Genomic DNA, 25,409 nt, shown 5'->3' with positions numbered 1-25,409 from the left:
AACTTTATTATTACGGCACATTATTATGTTTAATTATTTAGGCATACATTACTTGAAAATTAATTGTTGCTTGAAAATTAGGGAGTGGAGCACAAGGAACCGTTACGTGCCGGGTATAAAGTGGTGCACAAAACAGACATGCCTGCCACAGTGGTTTACTGGAAGATATGTTATAGAGCGGGTGGGGGCACAGTACCCGAGTGAGCGTGCAACTGCTGGGCAAGAATGGAGAGGATTGGGGACGGTGGGGACTTCCTCCGAACAGGTGATGAAGACGACTTTCGGAACAGGGAATCCTTAGGCTGAGAGTCAAAGGATAAAACGATCATCCCGTGGGAGGGAAGCAGTGGCAGGACAATGAAGCTCTTACCGGTATTGTGCTGCACTACCCACACGCTCATTGTGGAAAAAGTGAAAAACACTTTCTTCTTGGCCACGGGGCATGTGAGATCTTAGTTCCCTACCAGGGATCTAGCTAGGGTCCACGACATTGAAAGCGCATAGGCCTAACCACTAGACCACCAGGGAACCCCCTACAAGTACCTTAATTTTAAATTAGATTTCAAGAGTAACAAGCCAAAGGAATTTTTACAAATCACTTTTAATACCGTCGTCCTCTACCAAACATCATTATTTTAGTAATTTTTATTTTCCCATACGCTCGCACACACGCCTATCTATAGAGCTGTCAGAATGTGCGAACGGCGTGGGAAGACAATTTTCCCCTAACAGAGGTCTCTGGGCAACGGCCTTGCACCGCACCCCCGCAGCACTCTGCGGCGAGGTTCCGGGATACTCCATGCGGCCTCGCCGCGGTGGGGTATTCTGACGTCTTCCTCACGTCCCGGCACAACTTTGGCTTTCCGGATCTCTACGCCACAGAACGGCTGGGCGCGCCCGGGTTAAGGCTCTTCCCCTCACTCTTCCCTCTTTCTCTGTCTTTCCCTCAGTCTAGGGCTGCTGGCGGAGAAGGCAATGGCACCGCACTCCAGTACTCTTGCCTGGAAAATCCCACGGATGGAGGAGCCTGGTAGGCTGTAGTCCATGGGGTCGCTATGAGTCGGACACGACTGAGCGACTTCACTTTCATGCACTGGAGAAGGAAATGGCAACCCACTCCAGTGTTCTTGCCTGGAGAATCCCAGGGACGGGGGAGCCTGGTGGGCTTCCGTCTATGGGATAGCACAGAGTCAGACACGACTGAAGCGACTTAGCAGCAGCAGGGCTGCCGGAATTCCTCACCTCCCACGTACTTCAGTCACGTAGCACCGGCAGCTGAGGGTGCGCCGACAAACCGACGACAGCTCTACAGGCAGCCCCCTCCCACTCCCGGGCCTCGCCAAACCTCGCGATACCGTACCCCTCCCGCAGCCTGGCTGTCCAAACGGCTCAGCGGACCTGGAACCTTCTAAACCCCTGCGCACGCGCCCTATGGCCCCTAACGTCCTGGTTCCGCCCTTCCATGGTCACTCCCTTCTCGTTAGGAGCTCCCCGCCCCCACGCCACGCCAATCATCACTTCTTTCCTGGGACGACCTCGCAACAGGCCTCTGATTGGCTAATCTTGTGCAAACGCCACAGAAAGGCGGTGACGATAGGCTAGGAGCCGGTTGCAACCCCCCCCACCCCCCCCGCAGGATGCGCGGAAGGTGATTGGTCGACATCGTTACCCAATCAGCGGCGGGCTGTCGGATTCAAACCTGGCTCGTTCGGCGTACGGTCGGTTGGTCTCAGTCGAGTCGTTGCCTTCACCTGACCCGGACGTTCCCTCACCTGCGCCCTGTCTTCGCCTCGCTTCGCTCTAGTCAGCTGCTGCCCACCGCCCACCTGCAGGATGGCCCATAAGCAGATCTACTACTCGGACAAGTACTTCGATGAACACTACGAATACCGGTGAGCAGGCCGGACAGCCTACCTCGGCCGCAGCCTCGGGCGAGCCTGAGCTGGAACTCCGGTCAGGGGAGAGAACCTGGGACCCAGAGTCGGGGTCGAAGAGCTTGGGGCTGGGGTTAGGGTTGGGATCCGGAGGTCAGGTCGGGGGCCAGCCGGGAGTCGCTGTTGTGTTGGGGTCGGGCCGCCGGGGTGGGAGCGCGCGCCTCTCCTCGTCTGGCGGGCCGGCCCGGCCGCCTTCCGCTCTTTGTTCCTGTCTGTGAGGGGGACGAAGCTGGAGCGCAGAAGGGGCCGCTTCTGGTGCAGAGTTGCCGCCCTAAAGGAAAGGGACCGAGGGCCTAAAGGGGCCCGGCGAGGCTGAAGCCTGGCGCGGAGAGTCGACGCCTGCATAAAAGCCCAGCTGTTCCTAAAAATTTCGGCCTACATGGCATTCAGGCAAACGCCCCCCACCCCAGTCACAGCGGGCGAGGGGCGGTCGGAAGGGCGATTTTGGTCAGGTAACGTCGCCAGAGAAACTCTTTTGAAGTTGATGGCACTAAAAATTAGTTTGCGGGGGAATCCCCCCCAAAACGAGCTTGCTTGGGATTTGAATGTGTAGTGTGGGTATGGCGACTTTGAGCGGGTGCTGGTGCGTGGTAACCTTGGGTTAATATTGAAGGGGCTTCCATTTGAGACTAATTTTTTTTTTCTGTTAGTTTATATCGGCCAAATTTTTTGCTTTGAGGCTTTTTTTTTGTTGTTGTTGTTTTGGCTTCTGCATCATTATGTGCTGGAACTAGAGCGTAGTTCCTAAATGTGTTAGATAAGCAAATTGGATTGTGGGAGGAAAGGAACTCTTAAACTTAATGGCCTTAACGCTTACCGGAGACTTAACTAGGGTGTGGCTTCAAACACCAGCTCCGCCCAGTCCTCCTGGGTGGTGACTAGGACGCTGCATCCTGGGAAACTGCTAACGTGTAGGCGGGGCCAAACAGTGACCTTTTCTGTCTGCTATCCTTTTAGATTTCCAAGATGCTCTCCTTTTAGATTTCCAAGAAAGCTATTTGAGTTAGAAAGCGTACATTCAGTAACAGCGGGTCGGTCTCCTTTTTTTCCTCTCTCCCTAATGTCTTGTAAATCTGTATTCTCTGGAGAAAAATTGATGATTTCTCTGGGCAGCCTTGCAGATTAGTAATACCTAATTGCATTGGAAAAGTCTCTTTGTTTGAAGTCAATTGTCTTATTTTTATATACTACACAGTTCTAATCCTGTAATGTGTTGATAATAATGTTCAATTATGTGATGCTGACCAAGAAGCTGGGGATATGCAGTAATGGACAGAATATAACTACAATCTTACTAAAATCTGGATTAATATTTAATCCAGTATTAAAGCTGTTGTTTCTTGACCAAGCTACTTTAAACTTTTATGAAACAGGGCAGTAATCTTCAGAGAAGGAAATTTAATTGTATCCTGCAATGTTATCTTAGTAGCTCCTTTGTTGTTTGTACTGTTATTGCCTTCTTTACCTCGACACCCTCCATGAAAAGCACTTGGTACTGACAGTTAACTTTGGGGAACAATTCTCCTTATATGTAGTTAGAAAGTGTGAAAGTGTTAGTTGTTTAGTCCGTGTCCGACTCTTTGTGACCCCATGGACTGTAGGCCACCAGGCTCCTCTGTTCATGGGATTCTCCAGGCAAGAATACTGGAGTGGCTGCCATTCCTTTCTGGAGGGGATCTTCCTGACCCAAAGATCAAACCTGGGTCTTCCACGTTGCAGGTAGATTCTTTACCTTCTGAGCCACCAGGGAAGCCCAATATATACCCATGCAGGGGGAAAACAAATACATGTAGATTCTCCATCTGATTGAAGCTACTTACAGATTTTTCCCTTGTGATCAAATCTTGATGATGGTTAGACTATTTCTATGGTTTATGGTTAAGGTAGGGATGTGACTTCCACTTAAACATAAAATATTGCTGTATTTTGTAGGGTATACATAAGATGTGTACAAAAGCACTGTACATTTCTCTTGAGACTAATCAACAATTAGGTAGAAGATAGAAATCAGGTAATAGGTTATTTGCAGCTCTTACAATCGGGGACCATTCTCAATTTATGATTACTTCTGTGGTCTTAGTGGAGAAGGAAATGGCAACCCACTCCAGTACTCTTGCCTGGAAAATCCCATGGATGGAGGAATCTGGTAGGCTACAGTCCATGGGGTCACGAAGAGTCGGACACGACTTCACTTTCACTTTTCGCTTTCATGCATTGGAGAAGGAAATGGCAACCCAACCACTCCAGTGTTCTTGCCTGGAGAATTCCAGGGACCCGGGGAGCCTGGTGGGCTGCAGTCTATGGGGTATACAGAGTTGGACACAAGTGAAGCGACTTAGCAGCAGCAGCAGCTATGGTCTTAGATGACTTCTCTTGCTCCCTGATCACATCAATCTGCTTTGTAACCAACAGGAAGGCGAAAAATGAAAATGGGCATGCTCTTTTCTTTTTAGGATGCTTTCCATAAGGTGCATATTTTCTGCTTTTATCCTATTGGTCGATTTAGTCATGTGATCAGAGGTAGCTGCAGGGGAGGCTGGGGTGTTTTGGATAACCATGTGTCCCACTTAGTTTTTGAGGTTCTATTCCTGAAGAAGATTGAGACAATTAGCAAGCAGTCTCTATTAGGGAAAAATGTTAATCGTAAATAAAATGCTTTGTACTTTTGGAGTACATATTCTAATTTCTAATTTGAACACAGGCCATCAAAAGTAAGAATTAAAGGTGGTCGAACTACTTAAGTAGTTCTTAAGATTGATGCCAGTGATAATGTAACAGGGTTGCTTTTTTAAGTGTCCTAAAGATGGATGTGTAAAGCAACCATAATTGTAGGAAAGGCATATCCACATAGAGTACTAATATTTGGCTATATTTTTTTTAACAGACATGTCATGTTACCCAGAGAACTTTCCAAACAAGTACCAAAAACCCATCTGATGTCTGAAGAGGAGTGGAGGAGACTTGGTGTCCAACAGAGTCTAGGCTGGGTTCATTACATGATTCATGAACCAGGTAAGTTTTTAGAGAAGCATTAATTGACTGAAAATAAATAGTGGTTGTTGAAAATCTGTTAGTAATACTGATGTTTCAATGATATCCCTAAGTAAGTGATATCCTAAGTAAGTGATAAGCTTGACTATTTTTGAATGACTTCCTAGAGAGGGTTCTAATTTTATAGTAAACAACAGTTTACATAGTGAAAAGAATGCATTCTTGTATCTGCAAAAATAACCTATGAAGTAAAAAAAGAAACAAACAGGTTATTCTATTTTAAAATCTGTGTCATTGCTAGTAGTATCTTGAAGTATTTTGCCGTAAATATATTTAGAATTCTGGTGTCTATTTGAAAACTAAGAACTTAATTTAGGGTTGTGTGTCTAGGAGTTCTAAGTATAGAAACTGATGCAATTTGAAGTGAACAGTTTTCTAGATTATTGGTAAACTATTAGTAAGCTAGACTAAGAAACTCCATGGTGTTTGGGGGTTATCAATAAATCTAAAAGGATTTATTGCTTTGAATAAAATTTGAAGGCATAGAAGCTGAATTAAGTGTGATGGTTTAGTCACTCAGTCATGTCTGATTCTTTGCGACCCCATGAACTGTAGTGTGCCAGGCTCCTCTGTTCATGGGATTTCCCAGGCAAGAATACTGGAGTGGGTTGCCATTTCCTTCTCCAGGGAATCTTCCTGACCCAGGTCAGGAATCGAACCCAGATCTCCTGTATTGCAGGTGGATCTTTACCAACTGAGCCATAACTTAATGATATGAATTAGATAAAGCTAAAGCTATCTTGATTTATACTTTTAAAGAAAAGCATCAGCAGCAAAAACTCAAACTTGTAACTATCTTGGGATCGGAGCATGTAATTATATTAAAAAGGTCTTTCTCCAGATAATACAAAGCAACTGAGGACCTTACCTGTAGGTTCCTACTCAGTCCTCCATCTACTGAAACAGAATCTACCAGGAGGGCCCCTGGGACCTACGGTTTTTTAATGAGGTGTTAACTGTTTTCCCCACAACAGATAACCTTTTTCTTTACTTTTCATTGGAATTGAGATTCTAAAGATAGAAACCCTTCTCAAATGACTTCTTTACTTTCGTTTTCTCCAGAGTGTGTAAAATTAACTGGGGGGAAATTCTCATTGTTAATGTTGATTTCTTGTTTATTGTTGATAGTAACTTAAAAGCAAAATTTCAGATACCTTAATAAATAACATCAGTTGACTGTGGATTTACTTTATTTTGGTTCAATTGAGAATTCTTATAATTTTTTGTTGAAGGAATGAAAATTAACCATATTAATATAAAACATTTTGTTTCCACAGAACCACACATCCTTCTCTTTAGACGGCCTCTTCCAAAAGATCAACAAAAATGAAGCTTATCTGGGGATCATCAATTAAATCTTTCTCAAATTTAATGTATATGTGTATATAAGGTAGTATTCAGTGAATACTTGAAAAATGTACAAATTGTTCATCCATACCTGTGCATGAGCTGTATTCTTCACAGCAACAGAGCTCAGTTAAATGCAACTGCAAGTAGGTTACTGTAAGGTGTTTTAAGATAAAAATTTCTTCTAGTCAGTTTTTCTTTTAATATAAGTGCCTGTTTGACATTATCTGTTACTTTTGTTAAATAAAGTTTGTACGTTGCATTTATTACTCTTTGAAGTTACTGAGGTTTGTTTTCTTAAGGTTAACTTGGGACTGTTGAGGATGTTGGATGATTTCAGTTTTATAGTCCTGAGGAAATAAATTCACTTCAAAGAAATAAAATGTTAAGTGGGTTTAAACCTATCAGCTTGGTTGTGATTCCGGGTACCATTTAAATTCACTTATGAAGATACTAAGAACTAGGGATAAGTTTGATAGAGCCAAGGTAGATTTTATAGCTCTGTTGTTTAGTTCCTAGAGAATTGTCTTAGAATCTCCAAGTAAACAAAAAGAAACCCAACTTAATACTCTGGGTTACTTAACTAATTTATGTAATTACTGCCTTGGGAGAAACTACTTAACCCCATTTCTCTTCTCCATGTGCCAAAGGGGGATCATAGCATTTTTAAAACTTCTAACATGGTGTGCATTTTGTGTCCAATTCTTTTAACTGCTAAGGAAATATTTCAGTTAATCCAAACACAGGCTTTTTATCATCATTGCTAATGCTGAAGAAACCTTTTAGCTAAGCTGCCAATAAGCATAAGACCCCCAGTATGCTGGTCCTCTGTACACACCTCTTTGAAAAGGGTAGTGCTTTCACATAATAAGCACGATAAATATTTAGGGCAGTGTGGTGATGGGCAAGAGCCTAGAACTTACTCCCATCCCCATGGGTCCACTGGCTCCAGGTTCAGGGTTGGGCCAACAGAAAAACTTCAGAATTGTTAAGTAAACTTGATTGTATTTAGCACAGACCAGCATACTGCATAATGCTCAATCTCCAGCACTGCTTACTGTCAGATCCCAAGCCTCATTCCACTCTGGAGGTTTGACCTGTGAGAGGCGCACAGAACACCAGGAGATGAGCTGGAATTGCCTGCATTTACTGCTTGAAATACCTGGTAGTCACTCAACAGAAAGTGAAAGTGAAGTCGTGTCAGACTCTTTGCGACCCCGTGGACTTGTAGCCCGCCAGGCTCCTCTGTCCATGGGATTCTCCAGGCAAGAATACTGGAGTGGGTTGCCATTTCCTTCTCCAGGGGATCTTCCCAACTCAGGGATTGAACCCGGGTTTCCTGCTTTGCAGGCAGACGCTTTATCCTCTGAGCCACCAGAGAACCTACAATTAGCCTCCAGTTTAGGATGTTCAACCTAATTAACCTCTACTGGTCAAACAGCTTCCACTTTTCACCAAGTAAGCAAAAGTTCTAGGATCTGCGCTCCCCCTCCCTCCCTCCGTTTCCCAGGCACCGCCCTCTACTTCCCATTCTACCTACCACCACCTGCCCTAGGATTGCTTACTTCCACCCTGCTTGTCCATCTCTTCCTCTCCCAGCACATTTCCTAGTGGTCAACAGCCCTTTGTTGAACTGAGCAGTTTTGAAATTCTTTTTCGTGGTTACTTCCAAACTGCTCGGCTGCTGCTAAATCGCTTCAGTCGTGTCCGACTCTGTGCGACCCCATAGACGGCAGCCCACCAGGCTCCCCCGTCCCTGGGATTCTCCAGGCAAGAACACTGGAGTGGGTTGCCATTTCCTTCTCCAATGCATGAAAGTGAAAAGTGAAAGTGAAGTCGCTCAGTCGTGTCCGACTCTTAGCGACCCCATGGACTGCAGCCTGCCAGGGTCCTCCGCCCATGGGATTTTCCAGGCAAGAGTACTGGAGTGGGTTGCCATTGCCTTCTCCAAACTGCTCTAGGCTCCTGGAAATGTAAGATGCCAAATCTTGACTTTCTCCCTTTGTAGGTCCACAAGGTATGCGGTTTCCTTAAGGCCCCCAACTCCCCACAGACCCTTCTCTAGCTCCAGGTGCCCGCCACCCCGTGCACCGACCCCTCGTGCGGGCCTGGCTAACCACATCCCGCGGTTTGTCCGCTATCTTTGCGGATACAGCCTCAAGTTAACTCCAAACTACACGCGCGAGGATGCAGCTTCAAGTACTCACCATGCCGGTACCTCGCGCAGGCGCAGAATTGCCGCCCCGCGCACTTCCGACCGGAAGTAAGGCGGGCCGAGGCGCGTTTTTGTGACGCACTTCCTGGCGTCCTCTCCGAAGGCGGAAAGGCGGGGAGGAGGACTGTCGCCCTTCGGTCCCGCCAGCCGACGGGGCGGCTATTGCCTCCCCGGCCGGACCTCTTCCCAGCCGCCCGCCATGGCATCGGAGGGGCGGCGGGAGCCCGCGGCCGAGGTGAGGATGGCGGCCCTGGGCCTCCCAGAGTGCTGGCCTTGCGCGGATGGGGTGGGAAGTGGATTAGCGTGGGCCGGAGGCTGGTTGGGGACAGGGCGGGGGATGTCCGGCCGGGCGGCCGCGACCCCTAGCCCCGGGCGCGTCCACACGGCCCGCGGTTAAACGAAATGAGGAAGGACTCCGTCAACGGGAAACTGCCACTAGTCCCGAGGCTGCGGAGGAGCTGCGCGACCGTGTATCCTTACCGCATTCGTGAGCAGGAACCACTTGTTTAAAGCTTGTGAATACGTTTTCTGAAGCGGAAGTCTCTGCTCGACTAGCTAAGAGTAACCTCTAGCAGGAGCCCTGACTATCGCAAAAACCGGCTTTCACAAGAATGAAAAAACATGATTATAAGTTGCTAGTGAAAGTATATTTCTCAATACAGATCTAAAAACGGAAAGAAAAATCCAACCAACATTTTATATTCATATTTCAAGGGCTTGTGGCGATACAAAGATTTTCTGGCAAAACTTGCTTTTGGTTTTTAATAAGACAGCCTTTATTGGTTCGCTGAGTGAAAAGCAGCTGTTCTAAGTTCCTTGAGAAATTTAATAGAACCAATAAAGTCTAAGGAGCATGTGCGTTTTGAGTGCTACAGTTAAGTTTGATAGTTTGTTATCCTTTAACTCAGTCGAGAGGTAAACTACTGTATTCTACCTTAAAGATAAGGAAACGTCACTAGTAGTTCTAACTCTGCAGTCTGGGTTGACTTTTATTCCCACTTTAAATGGTTGTCCTTATTTTCTATTTTTAATATTTGATAGACTGGCTTTTCTAGTGAAAAAGGGTTTGGGAAGAAATTGCTAACAAATTCTTGTATTTGCTGGGCAGATATATTTGAACTGCAGCACTGGGATTAGCATTTCTGGGGCTTTGAGATGGGAGGGACTCTTTGTTGTTTTTTTTCCCCACTTGGTTGATCTTAGAAAGTTTGTAACCATAATCCTCTTTTTCTCCTCAGGGCATCAAGTTGTCAGCAGATGTCAAACCATTTGTCCCCAAATTTGCTGGGCTCAATGTGGGATGGTCAGAGTCTTCAGAAGCGCGGGTTTTCCCCAGCTGTGCAGCCACCCCATACTATCCATGTGTCCAAGAACTAGCAGTGCCTGAGTAGGTATTCTTCCCAAAGTCTTGCCTTAACATGGGGACCTTATTGCTTGACTTTAATGGTAATTAGACTGGAAATATTCTGCAGCTATCACGTTAACGTTTTCAGAGCAACTGGAGAAGATGCTCCTCATCCAAGAAGGAAATGTACAGCACAACTTAACTGTGTAGCACACGAAAAACTGAAGATTCAGCTCTCCTTTTTTTCCTCCATATTCATTTGGTTATTTGGGGCAGAGAAAATATGGAGACTGCATTGCATTTATTAATGGGGAATGCAAGTCTGTTGTGCCTACAGTTTAAAACTGTATCATGTATTTATGGGTGATGAAATGGCAGGAACAAGTGGGTGAGAGCAAACGGGGCAAAGAAAAGCCCAAATAAATAAATAAACATGCTCCTCAGTTTTAGGGTGTAACATTGAAAAACGCTGCTCAGTGATGGAGGGGGGCTAGCAACCAGGGCTGCCTCTCTGTGCAGATAAAGTGTTTGGAAATTGCTGAGGTTTGCTTTTAACTGTTTTGCTTTATAACTGTCCTGTGGAGATGGATCCTACAAATTTTTGGTTATAAATTCTTACAGATTTGAGCTGAAAGAAGGCTTATTTTGTCCTTTAAATGTTGTTTTTCCTCCCCGGGATTTATTCTGTAGGTAGTTACAAAATGGTTTCCCTTTATTAGCTGAGGGTAGAAAAATAAGTGTTAAAGTCTTTCACATGATTGTGTGGATTATTTGTAGATTTATTTTTAAGGCATGAATCACCTTTATGCTTATGTGAAAATCCTTATCTTTATGTTTTGTTGTTTTGGGTCAGAGTTGTTACCTTTTCCCCCCATACCTGCATGGTGTACCTGAAAATAGTTTATACTTCATATAAATTCTAGAGCTGTGTTCACAAAAATAAAAGTTGGAATAAGAAAATCATTGGATTGTCTGGTATGTTTAGGAAATAAGAAAAGTTATATTTTTTGACTAAAATTGAAGTCCTGACAGAATATGCTTGAAAGTGTTTGGTAGGAATGCCAAGTTTTCCATTGTAATTTCTTCCTTTGTAATAGGAAGGTTGACATGGGTCTCAGTTAAGTCATTTCCTACCTTGAGTGGGCTCACATGATAAAATACAAGCTGTATCTCAGTCTGTGATAAAAACTCTTAAGCCATCTGCTGGGTAAAATTCTAGTGACCTAAAATAAAGGTGGAAAACAGTCATACAGCTAAAGCAGCATTCTAGCTATAACACGTTGAGACTAATCAGAGGCTTAAGGATGCTCGATGCTGAGTTTTAAAATTATGCTTTTTTAACCCCTTATTCCCTTATAGCTTTGATTTTTTTTTTTTTTTTTTAATATTTATAACCACTGAAAAGGTTGACTGACCATATTCCTGCCTGACAAGAAAACGATTTAAGGACAATGGAGTCATGAAACCAAAGAGCAAGCTTAGAAAGAATGAGAGCCTTTAAAGTGGGGATGAAGTGGTGAGACTTTACACAGTGAAGAAGTGATTATCTAGTTAATTCTAATATAAGTTAAGAGTTGTTTTGCTATAATCAGATTTTGTTTAAATGGAGATCTCTTGCTGCCTTGAAAAAAGGACTGAAATTTTCTATAACAAACATGTCCTCTTTTCTACTTCTTCCGCTATAGCAACCTAGTTCTCTGTGTCCTTAAAGGAAGGAGTGACCTTTTGCTGAATGTCCACCTCTAGTACTTCTAGCAGTGCATGCCAAAGGACTCATCTATTCATTTGCAGTTGATTAGCTAAAGGCTACTATATGGAAAAGCACTAGTTCCTAAGTGGGGGAAGGCCTGTCTCATGAACTATGGTGGAGATGAATGAAAACACATTATCAGTCTCCTTCAAGTTTATGTTATAGGCAGGACAAATATCATTAGAAGTATCCTAGTATGTAGAATGGCCATGTTTGGGAAGTACTGAGTATTTACTGGTATAATGGACAAATAAAGGTTATGCAAACAAAGTAAGTTCTCTGTTGCCAGTCATCCTCCCCAGAAAATGATTTTGTTGATTGTCATAGTATGTCTTTGTGACAAATCCTGTGTAACACAGGTGTGAGGAAGTGTGTGTTTTGTTTGGGAATTACTGAATACATTCATTTCATGCTTGCCAAAATCCATGAGTTTGGCAGGGAGATGTAGTGTTATTTCTACACAAGAAAAACTGAGGCTATAAATGTTTGTCCCAAATTTCTCAAGGAGATAGCACCAGGATCAGAATTAGCATTCAGTCCTTCTGACCTGAGTTCAGCTGCTCTTGCTCTTGGTATCTTGTAGTATAATGTGAAAATTACAGTGCCAGTGGTTGCTTTTAGGTTAAAACTCTCATTTGTGAGAACTGGGGCTTCCCTGGCTCAGTGGTAAAGGATCTGCCTGTAATTCAGGAGACCTGGGTTCAGTCCTTGGGTCAGGAAGATCCCGTGGAGAAGGGAATGGCAACCCACTCCAGTATTCTTGCCTGGAAAATCCCATGGACAGAGGAGTATGGTGGGCCCCATGGAGTCTCAAGAGTTGGACACGATTGAGCATCTAAGCATGCACATACGCTATGTGAATTAGTGGTTCTCCACAGTGTGGCTCATGTCAAGTTGGTGGGTGGAGGAGTGACTGGATTCCTGACAGGTCAGAGGGGACCGGATGCAAGATATTTGGGAGACAGTAGAGAAGTAAGGTCCTATTGTTGAGGGGAGCCACTAGTCCACTGGCCTACATGGTACAGCTGAAAAGTTAGGTTTGTTGGATAGGAAATAGAGAACTTTGGGAGTATTGTGGGTGGGATCATGATAATCACACCTGGTTTCTGGCTCAGCTTTTAAGGAAACGGGCTTGAAGGTTTTGATTGGGGTGGTGGTGGTGGTGGTTTAGTTGCTGAGTCACGTCCAACTCTTGCGACCCCATGAACTGTGGCCTGCCAGGCTCCTTTCTCCATGGGATTCTCCAGGCAAGAATACTGGAGTGGGTTGCCATTCCCTTCTCTACTAAACAGGGCTTAATGGCATCGACCTCACTGGGCTGTGAAGGGGCTCAAGGGAGACAAAGACTCCTAAAGTTCTCAACACAAGGCTTGGTACCCAGGAAGTTTTCCACACACAGTAAGTTCACTGTGAGCAATGATCAGGAACACTCCTGGGGGCCTGCAGTATTCCGATTGAGTTAGGCACTGGAAATAGAGAACAAAATACAGGGAGACTTTTCTGCAGTAGAAAAGTGTTCTTACGGGTTTTGGTGGGAAAGGTCCTAGCTAGTTCCAGTTGGAAAGATTGGGGATCGTTTGTGAGAGCATAAGTTGGCAGTGGGGCTGGTTTGGGGATCGTATGATTTGGATCTGTGTGTGCTGGGTGGGTGAAAATGACCTGTAAATTGGAGATAGAGGCCTAGAGGTGATAAAACTGCTGGAAGGCGAGTAGGTTGAAGTGAAGTCCTGAGCAAAAGGAGAGGTTCTGGCTTAGAGTGAGTCTGACATGTGAAATGGGGAGAGTGTGGTGGGAACCATGCCACGGAGGAGCCTTTGGAAGATGAGTGAGAGCAAAGAGAGGGCAGAGGTTGTCAAGTCCAGGCTAGTGGAGCTTTTCAGGTGGTGTGATAGAAGTAGATACCATGTAGTAGAGGTTAATGAGATTGACAGGAAGGAGGTCATAGGAGACTTGGCAGCTGTCAGTGTGTTACAGGTCTAGCCTGTTTATAGTGACTCTTTTCCTTCATTGCAGACTCTTAATTGTAGCAGAGTAGAAATACAAATTCTACTAGTTGGTGCCTATGCTTATATCTCCTGACATTCGAACAATTGGAAGATCATATGGGGTGTCTTATCCTTAGCTTGGGAGAAGGCAATGGCACCCCACTCCAGTACTCTTGCCTGGAAAATCCCATGGACGGAGGAGCCTGGAAAGCTGCAGTCCATGGGTTCGCTGAAGGTCGGACACGACTGAGCTGCTTCACTTTCACTTTTCACTTTCATGCATTGGAAAAGGAAATGGCAACCCACTCCAGTGTTCTTGCCTGGAGAATCCCAGGGACGGGGGAGCCTGGTGGGCTGCCATCTATGGGGTTGCACAGAGTCGGACACGACTGAAGTGACTTAGCAGCATCCTTAGCTTTGACTCTTCCTTCCTTTCAGTGGACCCTACACTTCAGGATTTCAGTGGTTTGCTACAAATAATTCAAAGCCCTTGAACGTCATGGAAACACCTGCTGGTGCTTATTTGTGGGAATGAGAATACTGTGATTTGTATTAAGTCAGTTGCTTAGCATTTATCATTGTATCAACCTTTGTTGCAAAATGGTTGAAACCTCTGGCCTTATACTAAATTTGCCACACACAAAAATCAGTGTTAAATTATAGTTCACTCCAGCCTTGCGACTTGAGCAAGTTGAGGCAGTGGCAGTGTTCACAGACAGTTCCATCTTATTAGCAGGACATGTAGTTCCTGGACCACGTTGTGCACAGTGCTCCCAGCCCCCTGAGGCAGTAGAGCACAGGATATGGCAGTGGGCTTGGAACAGGAAAGGGGCTGGGCAGGCTGTCTGCGGGTGCCCAGAGGCCTCAGGGAGCAGGCCCCTGGAGGTTGTCAGGGTGGAATTTGGATGGGCAGTGGGGGCTCTATAAAAGCTCCCTCTGCCAAGAGAGTGGTCTGGATGGCTTAAATTTTGGTCAGGGTTGCTGGAGTGAGGCATTTCCGAATATTTTGACAGCATGAGAGTGGAAAGCTGCTAGAGCATCCTTGGGCTTTTCTAATATTCCTTGTAATAGGGTCCTGTTATGGAGGTTTCAGCTGCGTAATGAAAAAAATGGAACTAGTCAGCATCTTTGTTTGCAGGTTAAGAAGTGCTCAGAGGTTTTATTTGGTTTTTAATTAGAGGTATTTCAGTGCTAGAATGAATGACCTCAAAAATAGTATGTTTAAATTTTGTTTATTATAAAATATTAAGCTTCTTGGTTTGTGGTATGAAATCTGCAACTAAAATTTACCCTTTTTATTTAGACAGAAACTCTATACCGATGATATGGCTTTTGGAGCTTCAGCTTTTCCATCTCAGTATTTCTCTGCTGAGATCCCTCTTCATCCATATGCCTACTCTCCCTACACCCTTCAGTCACCACAAAATGTTTGCCCAGTGCCCGGCTCCCCATACGATGACAACCAACCCAGTTGTTTTGGAGGTTTTCAAAGACTGAAGCCACGAAGTGAGCACACGTGCCCTCTCTCACAAGACACAAAAGCTGTGTTTAAGGTCTGTAAATGTCTTGGTGTTGTTGGCCACTTTAGCATTTAAAACATAAAGAACAGGCCAGTTCTTGCATGTTATTTAAGGTATTTAAAATTTCATATGGTTTAACCTTTTTAAAAAATGATTGAGTTGTAATTATGAATTTGTGGATTCAAGCCTTTATTTTATAGTGATTGTGTTCTTAAAAATGTTATTTTTTAATGTTTCCTGCAGAAGAAAACCTATGATGAACAGAAGTTTGACAGTAAGAAAACTGATGGACCTGTATCATCAGATTTAAAATCAGTCAAAGATTCACCTCGTGTGTCCATTCATGCTGAGAATAGTTTGAAATCAGGTAAAAATAATATGCTCTGTATATTATATTATTCTACCCTGTCTACTCCCAGAAACATTTCTGTTCTTTAAACTGTTTTTGTGGGCTTATTCATCATGAAAAACTGAGGCAATCAAGTTTCCTGTGGGATCCTGGAGTTTATCCAAAGATGGTATTACACTGTCTTATGCAAGAACTTCTGTAAAATCACATAGCAAGTAGGTGACAATCAACCACCTCAAAATACTTGTTAAATAGTGAATTACAGCCATATCCTTGTACTGTATTTGATCATGTTGATCCCTAAAATAGCTTCTCTGGTTTTCTATTGGAACACTTTTCAGTAGGGGAGAGAGTTGACTACAATTTAAATCCCATCCTGAACAATACCAAACCCAGGGCAGGATGGTTATTCAAAGGACATGTCGGTTCTGGGCTTAAGAACTGCTGTTCCAGTCTCTGGTTGAAAGTTAGTGATTATACATGATACCTTGTTTTTTTTTTCCTGTAAATTATTTACTATTGCACCTTGATCACAGCCATCATCTATTTATGTAATAACTTAAAACCTCTGTAATAGTGTACTTACTGGAAATGGTTTGTCATTTATTTACATGTGTAATTTACTGTTATTTGATACATAACATTTTCTCTTTGTGTTGATGTCATTTATAAATCCTCTGGTATATGGTAATGTGAAAGAAGAGTTGAACAGTTAACTGGAATAACTCTAGCCTTATAATTAAACAATTTTTAAAATGCTGGGGCTTTATGGAATTGTAACCTATGGCATCATTCATTTGCATTTGAAGGAGAAAGGTGGGAGAGGTTATAAGTTTAATTCTATTAATACTTGTTTTCCTCTAGTTCGTTCCAGCAAACTAAAATATGGAAAATTTATTATTTAAAGGAAATTCGCAAGAGTCCCCTTAATCTCACAAAACTCTAAAGTGTGTTTTGAGAATAATTGAAATGCCCAGCTGCACAATCAGGTTAAGGTAACTATTTCATCCAGTTGAGAATTACTCCTAAGATTTGCAGCATGTTGCTTTTTTCTGCTTGGTGACCCCCATGGTCATTTATGTTTTCCACTGTTTCAGAGGTTAACAACGCTACCAAAAATCAGGCTGTTTGGACAATAATATGTTGTTGCATCAGTAGCAATAGACTTTCTACACTGCAACTGAAGTGTGAATACAGGTCATCAAACAACCTCTGAATTTTTACCCTTACTTTTAATTCTGTAAATGCAGATGGTTATTATAAACGAACAGACAGGAAATCCAGAATCATTGAAAAGAGTGGATCTGCCTCCAAACCTGAGTTTGGATTTACCAGGTTGGATTTTCCTGAACTGCAGAGTCCAGAAAACAGTGAGATACCAAAGATACAAAAGCAGCCCAAGTGGGGGCCTTTACGCTCCACCTCTACTGACATTTCTCTTCTCAGAGAAATGGGGACACCCTCTGCAGTATTATCAGAGGTGAGTGCAGCCTCCTGCTCTTTGTTCCCCTTTCTTCTTTTCTCCTCAGTGATGGACAGTTATGCAGGGACATCACCTGAAACACTGCATACACTTCACATCGTGGGGTGGCAGGGGCCTCCTAAATGCACTTAGGTGACTCTCTGTGTTGTTGGAGCTGTTTATGGCCAGGCTGTAACACCTGGTGTTGCTCTTTCCAGAGAATCACTTAGCAAGTGTCTTCATCTCTGGTGGCTAGAAAGCATTGCCATGCCTCAGGAGGGGAAGATTCTGTCGTTGGTTCAACTGAATTCCATAGCCCATTGTGAAAATGTTGTTTCTACCATTGCATTATGATAACACTTTTCAGTACAGAGAAACGAATTTTTTTAAATTAAATAGTAATGTTAGAACTGTACAGTGTAACTTCTAATTTTCCCAGGCAGTTTTATCTGCACCTCTGTCCTGTCAATGATACAGAAAATCTCACTGCAGTAAGTGTTAAATTGCACTGTATTCAGTATTTGATCTCAAGTTTTAGTCCATCAAATTGAAGCATTTTCCTGTCACACAGATTTTGAGATTTCCAGGAAAAAATTTTGTTGGATTCTAGTTGCTAAAATGGCTTTTGACAAATTGAGGCCCATCCCTGTGTAGAGGCAAGGAGAAAGAAGAAACAATGAGGAAAACAGAGCTTCCCAGTTCGTATACCTTTTGAATGGAGAAAGAATTTACATTTCCTGTCCTAGTGCTTCTTTTGGGTGCCTGGATACTGAAGCCTCTGAAGACTTGGTGGTAGTGGCTTATATAATGTGCTGAAAATAAGTCATCCCCAACATGTTGACCCTTAGGCTGTCCCACCTGGTGTTTTCCTTTTACATGGTGGCGATAAGTAAGGCCGATTGACTGATATAGAAAAATCACAGTTTCATGTAGCAGTTGTGTGACTGTGTTTTGGGCCCTGGCTGGGTGTATGGAATAGCTGAGTAGTTGAGGAGCTCCATGCCTTCGTCGTGGGTGGTCAGTGGATAATGCCAAGCCTGTGAGCTCTCACAAAGTACAGGGTACATAGGGTCCAGGGTGGCTGGGGCGTGACTGACGCTTAGGTCACGCTCACTTGCTGTGTGTACTCCGCATGTGGACAAGTAGGACACCTCATGCTGTGTGGGGAGGTTTACACACTCAGTGCCTTATGTATTCACACTCTTGAATTATATGTGGAGTTGTTTTGTTTTGTTTTTCCTCAACTTTGCCATAAAAAGAAACTTTTTTTCCTTCATGGTGTTAGTAACATGACACCAGAAAAATATTAAGAAAAAACAAACTGTCTAAAGTTGTACAGCCAAGAGCAAACCATGTTTGGCACTTAGTCTTTTTTTAATGTTACATTGTTGGAATTGAGGGGCATTCCCTTCAATTAAGAATACATACGTACAAGTTTGTGTTTGAATTTTTTAAAACCTTTATGGTAATCTTCCCATGTCATTAAATAGTTTTTGGACATATAACTTACATTGAATCTTTGATGTTAATACATGTAATTTACTTAATCATTCTTGAATAGGTAAGCCATTTCTAGTGTTTGATTGACTTTGGTGAGCATAAAAGTTAAGTTTACTCAAAGAACAGGCTGCATTTTAATCATTTATTTTCTCATTTGATGGATTTTTTACTTGATTACTTAACATGTTTATATACTGTGTCTATCTGGAATCCCTTAGAGAACACAGCAGCCTACAGATGGGGCCAGAAGAGAATGTTTCTCAGAGTGTAGCCACTTGCACAGAGCTATGCTGATGCCACGTCACCTCCTCCAGAACTAGCCCAGTGTTTTGGAAGCTGAGAAAAGTGCCAATAGAAAGGGGAATGGCATCTTTCTCTTTGCCTAACTCCATACCTCCCCATGCCTTTGGAGTTCCCAGAAATGCTTCATTTGAAAGTAAAAAGTTACTTCCCGAGTGGCCTTTGTCTTGCATTTATTTGAGGCAACGTGCTGAAATTATCGAGATCCTATTTAGAGGTGGGGCCTCAGGCCCCCAGCAGATTGAAGCAAACAGCTCCACACTCCCTCGAAGGGGCAAGCGCTCTAGGCGACACCTCCTGCAAGATTTGTATGGGGTGTCAGGCAGTGATTTGGAATTTGCAGGTTAGCAAGTGATACCTGCCGACTCAGGAACCCATGCTTGCTCTCTGGAGGGAAGTGGTGTGTCCTTGCCTGGGGAAGTCCTGGGGCAAGAGGGCCCAGGGCTATGTAGGCATTTCCAGGCTCTTAGTGAGCTCTGCTGTGGGGCCAGGAATCAGCAGATGTCCCTTGGAGGATTTTACTGTATTTTTGTTTTTAATGAAAATGGTGGCTTTCTGCCCTAGTTACGGAGCATGTTCTTTCCATGGTTCTGAAGCAGCTCTTTGAGGTTGCCAGGTTTCTACTAGGTAGAGGAGTGGCACAAGGCGTATTCAGCAGTCAGCAGTTTTAGCTGCTGCACAGTTGTGTTTTTTTTTTTGACTAAGCTTAGATGAAATGGTAAAATGGGTGAATTTTTGAAGCATATGAACTTCAGAATTGATTTTAAAGCCACTTAGTTTATCATTTTCCTTTCACCTTGGGTGCTGCTGGTCACTTTGAGGTCTCTCTTAATGTACTCTCTTGTCCCCAAGTGTCATTCGGTTCCTCTTGTTCCATGCATGATGGAGCTTTCTGTCTATAAAAGAAAGTACACATTAGAAGACTTGTATTTGTTTTTGTGGACATTTTCAGGGATTTTTTTTTGAGCTTTGGTGTGGGGGTGTGATGAAAACAGCTTTTCCTTTCACAGCAGGCACTTTGGCTTTTAAGAATCTTTGCTGACTTGGAAATTATTAAGTTAACGTGATACTGTGTGTGGTGTGATCCCATTATTGAGATCCATTTAAAATGATACACAGATGTTTATCTCCGAAGCGACGAAACGCTAAGATGCTAGTAGCTAAGCTGTAGATGGGTGGTTTTTCCTCTGGGGAATGAGATTTGGCAAAAGAAAGTAATTTAACTTTGCACGTTATGTACTTACATGTTTGGAATTTTTAATTAGCCTATATTTTGCAGATTTTAAGAATGGTGAAGGAGGCTATATGTTTTTAAAATAATGATTATTTTTAGTTTGAACTAGTAAGAACACAACTGGTTTGCTTTTTAGGGTGAAATAGTGGTGAAAAATAATAATCGGACTGAGTCTGTAACCGATAATGCTGTTACCAGTCCCTCTTCATGTACGAGAGGTAAGAGTGGCTACCAAATACTATTTTAGAAAAATCAGTTGTCTATTCTCTTCGTTTATTTTCAGGCTAGTGCTGTTGAAATGTTTCTGTGTTAAGGCCTTCTTTGAGGAAAGGAGTTGATGGGTTGTTGATAAACTGGCATCGTTGTTAGAAGATTGAAGTGAAGTGGGTAAGATCCCACTTCCTTGCCCAAGGAATGTAAACTACATACAAGTAAGGTGTTCTCAGTGAAATGTTCGTCAGGCTGAGAGAGACATTTTATGAACTCAGGAATGACCACTTTCTTAAGCATTTCATATACCAGTAGTTCTCACAGTTTTTGGTTTCAGGACCCCTTAATACCCTTTGAAACCCCGAAGAGTGTCTGTTTATTTGGATAATTGTCAATGTTTGTAATATCTGAGGGTTAAAACTGAGAAATACTAAAATACTTACTAATTTACTTAAAAGTAACAATAAACTTATTACAGGTTAACATAGCACATTTTAATTTAAAAAGGTAGCCATTTCCCAAAGTTAAAGTCAGGAGAGGAGAGCAGCCTTTACATTTTAGCAACTCTTAACACCCAGCTCAGGAGATCTGCTTTGGCATTCAGCTGTTTCACTGTTCTCTGTCATACTGTCCTAAACCCCACTGTACTATACCTCTCTGAGCAAGAGAGTAGGGAAGGCAGATGACACAGTCCTGTATTCAGGAAAACAGTTTTGGCTGTGGATCCCTGAAAGTGTCCTGGGAGTCTCAGAACTTTGAGAACTGCTGGTCTGTCCTAGCCTGGTGCAGAAGTGAGATATTCAGAATGAGTTCAGTAGATTCTGCTTTTGAAATTTTTGTGGGTAATTTGTCCTAGCAGAAGATCTTTTTACACAATTATTCTTGATTTATGCACAGCTGTATTTCCTATGGTGTTAGCATGTTTGGTACATATGTGATTCAATACAAGATCCTCACTTCAACAGCTGCTGTGAAGATGTGTAGCTGTATGGTGACAAGAGCAGTTTCTCCACTGTGGGGTGGCCACAGGCTGCTGACGTGACCTGCCCGTGTCCTGATGGATGTCCTTTTGTTTTGTCTGTGTATAGAGTTTCTTGGGCACCTAAGGAGTAGTGTTGCTGTACTTATGCCTGTGTTCTAAAAAGAAATAAATTACCAGTTACTTTGGTAGCTGAAGTCTAGTGATCTTTGACTTCTGATGTTTAAAAGTACACATCAAGGTTAGTAGGGCCACAGTCTGATCTTCAGCTCATTATTTCTGTGTGTTTGCCATGTGGATGTATTGTGGATTATTATTTTTTAATGGAAACTATTATTTGTTTACTGCCCGCACCCCCAGGTTAAAAAGAGCAGATCCTAGGATAGTCAGTCCCCCTTTCAAGTTAATTCACCCTGCATGTTCCAAGAAGAAAAGCAAATTTAATGGAAACTGTAGTTTGCTAGAGTGTTCCGAACAGTACCTTAGTTTAACTATGCTCTTGAGTACTTCATGTAATGCATGCTTGGAATTTCTAAGGAATTTCCTTTTTACTGTTGGGATTGTTCAACAATTTTGGTTATCTTTGAGCAGAATTATCTTGGACACCAATGGGTTATGTTGTTCGGCAGACATTATCTACAGAACTGTCACCAGCCCCTAAAAATGTTACTTCCATGATAAACCTAAAGATGGTTGCTTCACCAGCAGATCCTAAAAATGATAGTATGTCATCTTCTGAAGTTTTATCTTTGGAGCCTTCCTACAAAGAGAAACACGTTGTCCATCTTACTGAAAAGGTATGCGTCACACTTTGTTCATGTTGCTCTCCTGTGCCACTGGGTAGTCTTTCTCAAAGCCTCACTGAAGGTGTTTCATTCGGTACTGTAGGCACTAATCTGAGTTGGTTGTACTTGAGGTCTTATTGTTTTTTCAAGAGGGACACAAGTATTTGACGGGCACAAGTGCTCCCTTTTAAAAATGAGTGAGGATGTGTGTTTTAGACCTGTGGTCTTAAAATGTCAGTGACTATTTTGAATTCTTTAAAAGAGAGATGCTGGAAGAAACTTATGCTCTGGTATTTAAAATACTGCAGTCTTTTGTCTGTTGAAGTTACATTGCTACAAGTACTGATAGCAAAATAATTGTATGCCCCATTTTGCTATTATCTAGTATGCTAATTGATTCTTGGTTACTTGCAGCCTACTTACTGTAAGATAGCATTTCAGAATTCAGTTTTTCCTTTCAGTTCAAATAATTTTAAGCTGTTATTTTTCAATCTCTAGATTTGTTTCTTGAAGAGCGTTTTGTAGGGGAGGCTAGATTTTGTTCTTGATTTTCTTTCTATACTGATACATTATTTTAGATTGAAATATGGGGTAGTATTTGTTTTGTACTGGTTTCCTATCATTTTGAGTATTGGGATACTTTTCAGTATCCAGAGTGTCTTAGACCACCCCACACAAAAAAGAACTGTGTGTTTATACTTGGTTGATTCAGGGAATCTGCGCTGGTGACAATTAATGGTGAAATTAGACCGATGTGCCTGTTCCCTGCAGCTTCATGCCCATACTTCAGGAACACAGGAGGTGGTGGTGAGACCCCCTCCAAGTAGACACAGACTGGCCAGCTCCAAGGCCCCATTGACTTCTGGGCACAGGTTACACAACAGGCCACCATGTTACCATCTAAACCAGCTTTTAACACTCTAAGAGTTAACAGATTTTGTTTTATTTTCCTAGCATCTTAAAAAAATTTTTTTTAATTTCTTTTTTTAAATTTTTTAAATTATGAAATTATGGTAACACATTTACAAGAGACTAGGAAAATACAGAACAAAGTTACATATAGTTCCCACTATAGATTACAATTGTTTAAGTAGATAAGATTTTTAGTTGAAGTTTCAGTATCAAACTTTCAGAAATTAATGGAATGAATGTACAGAGAAGTAAGAGACTATGCTAGACCTAAATAAAAATGATTTTTTAATTAAAGGTGTAAGAGAAGTTTATTGTTAAGAAGTTCCAAAATAAAGATTAGAAAATGAAGATCTCTGGTAATCTTATAACCCAGATCACTTTGCATTGTGGTCATAATGTTTTGGTTGTTTTTTCCCCTTCCCTCTAAAACTTTTCTGTGTTGTGAGTTTTTATTACTGAAAAAGCACATGTAATATTACTAAAATCTAATTATGGAAAAGGTCCTTGTCCTATAGCCCTTTGGTCCTCACCCCTCCAAGAGCCTTTATTAACAGCCTGCTGTCGGTTCCACCTTTTGTTGTGTTGTGCTCAGTCTCTCAGTCACGTCTGATTCTTCACGACCCCACAGACTGTAGCCCACGGTGCTCCTCTGTCCATGGGATTTTCCCAACAAGATTACTGGAGTGGGTAGCCATTTCCTCCTCTGGGGAATCTTCCTAATCCGGGGATTGAACCTACATCTCCTGCAATGCATGCAGATTCTTTACTGCTGAGTCACCTGGGCAACTGTCTGTTCCACCTTAGGGCTCCTTAAAACATAAATACATAAAGAAGTTTATTTGGTATAATTTTTTTTCTTTTTTAAGAACAGAAATGGGATAATTTTATACGTATTACATATGAAAGTTGCCTTTTTCACTTAACAGGCTACCATGGATGGCCCCTCTGGGTTAGTAGATAAATATTCTTTTTAATAGCCATTGAGACTTTTTACCTCTGAAGGGTGAGGTCTCACTGGGGCAAAGCAGGGTCTCAGACATTAAAAATGTTTCATCTTCTTAGAGCCGCCATGCTATTGGAGAGAGACTAGCCGTCTGCAGACCAAGACAGAGTTTGTCAGATGGGATTATTGCTCCAAAGAGGATGGAGAGTGAGAGGTTAGGTAGAGGTGGGATGACTCTTGAGCTAAAATGAGGAAGTAAATGGTAGTCTGGATCCAGCTATGTGAGTGTTAAGTGCAAAGGGCCTGAAGCTAAAGCGTACTTGACCTGACTGAGGAAAAGCCAGGGGGCTGAGCGGAGAGTGAAGGTGGTGAGGTCAAATTGTGCAGGTCTGGGATGAGCCCAGATAGAGTCTGATTCGCAGGCTGCATTGGTGATCCTGAGGTACAGTCAGGTTTAGGAGCCATTGGGCTGTCGTGATGGAAGTGGCGCACCTGGACTTAGGAAAGGACTTCAGGTGGACATCAGTGGGGTCATTACCATGGCCTCCTCAAGCTGCAAACTTGGGTCCAGATCCACCTGTTTCAGTGCAGTTGGATGTGGCATCTGCTTTAATGGATTTTTTCCTTCAGAATCATTCTACCAAATGCTGGCTCTTTGGAAAATAGGGAGTAAGTCTGAGTAAAGTCGCCATGTGGTTGTACAACTTGGTATCTTAATTTTATTCTGATGCATGGAATTAAAATGTTTACTGAATGCGCTAAAAACCATAATTTTTGCTTTTTTGTTTGTTCTTGTTTTGTTGTTGTTGTTAGTCCAAAGCATCACAAGGTGGCAATCCTGAGCAAAATGAAGCCTCAAGAAAGAATAAGAAAAAGAAAGAAAAGTCTAAATCAAAATATGAAGTCCTGACAGTTCAAGAGCCACCAAGGATTGAAGTACATTTATATTTATTACTCACATTGTATGATATAATAAATGGGTCTTCCTTAATAGAAATACAGGTTCATACTGGTTGCCCAAGTAAAAAAAGTCTCTAACATTTTTAAAAATAATTGTTTTCCTAGTGCTAAAAAAAATAGATATCACCCACTTTCTTCACTCCTTCAATCTGGTGTCTCAAGCACAGTGCCCATCTCATAGCAGGCACTCAGTAAATATCTGAAAAGAGTGAATGAATGGTCTAGAGACAAAACTGCTTGTATTGAAATTTAGTGGTGTATATGCCATACTACTAATATATACCATACCCCTCAGTGTCTTCTGACCTGTTTTTCCTTTGCTTTGGCATGCTTGCTTCTGCAGGGCCTCCTTTTCTATCTAGATGTCTAGCTATAACGTGCTCCACTATAGAGAGAAACTTACAGTACCATAAATCTGTTGTGGGCCCTGGTCAAGAAGAGAATATCACGAGCTTCCAAAAGTGTGCTTTAAATTGTCGTCCTGTGATACTCCAAGAATGTCCTTGTTCTCCAAGGAGCCATCCTGGATTCTGATTATGTTTCTCCTGGGTCAGGAATTACCGGACTCAGCAGCCTGGTGCTGACAGGAAGGGTCTTAGCAGTGCTCTCTAGGCCACCAACTTAGGGT

The 25,409-nt window shown here is 42.6% G+C and overlaps 2 protein-coding genes across 6 annotated transcripts in view; both read left to right on the top strand.

Annotated features, from left to right (window-relative positions):
* The first annotated feature begins 1,693 nt into the window (after positions 1-1,693).
* Positions 1,694-6,736, top strand: CKS2 (CDC28 protein kinase regulatory subunit 2). The gene is made up of 3 exons (XM_019966636.2): positions 1,694-1,892; positions 4,819-4,946; positions 6,263-6,736. Exons 1-3 carry the CDS (start codon positions 1,834-1,836, stop codon positions 6,313-6,315), a joined length of 240 nt encoding a protein of 79 aa, XP_019822195.1. The 5' UTR covers positions 1,694-1,833; the 3' UTR covers positions 6,316-6,736.
* Positions 6,737-8,632: 1,896 nt separating this feature from the next.
* Positions 8,633-25,409, top strand: part of SECISBP2 (SECIS binding protein 2) — a 35,388-nt gene continuing 18,611 nt past the window's right edge. For 2 of the 5 annotated variants that reach the window (XM_019966629.2, XM_019966628.2), the window contains exons 1-8: positions 8,633-8,782; positions 9,786-9,934; positions 14,931-15,180; positions 15,391-15,514; positions 16,747-16,976; positions 20,129-20,210; positions 21,773-21,978; positions 24,635-24,757. In XM_019966629.2, the coding sequence (XP_019822188.2) occupies positions 8,747-8,782; positions 9,786-9,934; positions 14,931-15,180; positions 15,391-15,514; positions 16,747-16,976; positions 20,129-20,210; positions 21,773-21,978; positions 24,635-24,757 (1,200 nt within the window). In that variant the 5' untranslated portion in view covers positions 8,633-8,746. Of the gene's footprint in view, positions 8,783-9,785; positions 9,935-14,930; positions 15,181-15,390; positions 15,515-16,746; positions 16,977-20,128; positions 20,211-21,772; positions 21,979-24,634; positions 24,758-25,409 lie in introns of those variants that run through there. The other 3 variants (XM_019966630.2, XM_019966632.2, XM_070795187.1) reach the window with 3 other exon arrangements.

This window comes from Bos indicus, chromosome 8 (genome assembly GCF_029378745.1).
Source record: "Bos indicus isolate NIAB-ARS_2022 breed Sahiwal x Tharparkar chromosome 8, NIAB-ARS_B.indTharparkar_mat_pri_1.0, whole genome shotgun sequence".
In the NCBI taxonomy this organism is placed as follows: domain Eukaryota; kingdom Metazoa; phylum Chordata; class Mammalia; order Artiodactyla; family Bovidae; genus Bos; species Bos indicus.
Note: the sequence above shows the minus strand (reverse complement) of the source record. Positions and strands in the feature narration are given on the sequence as shown.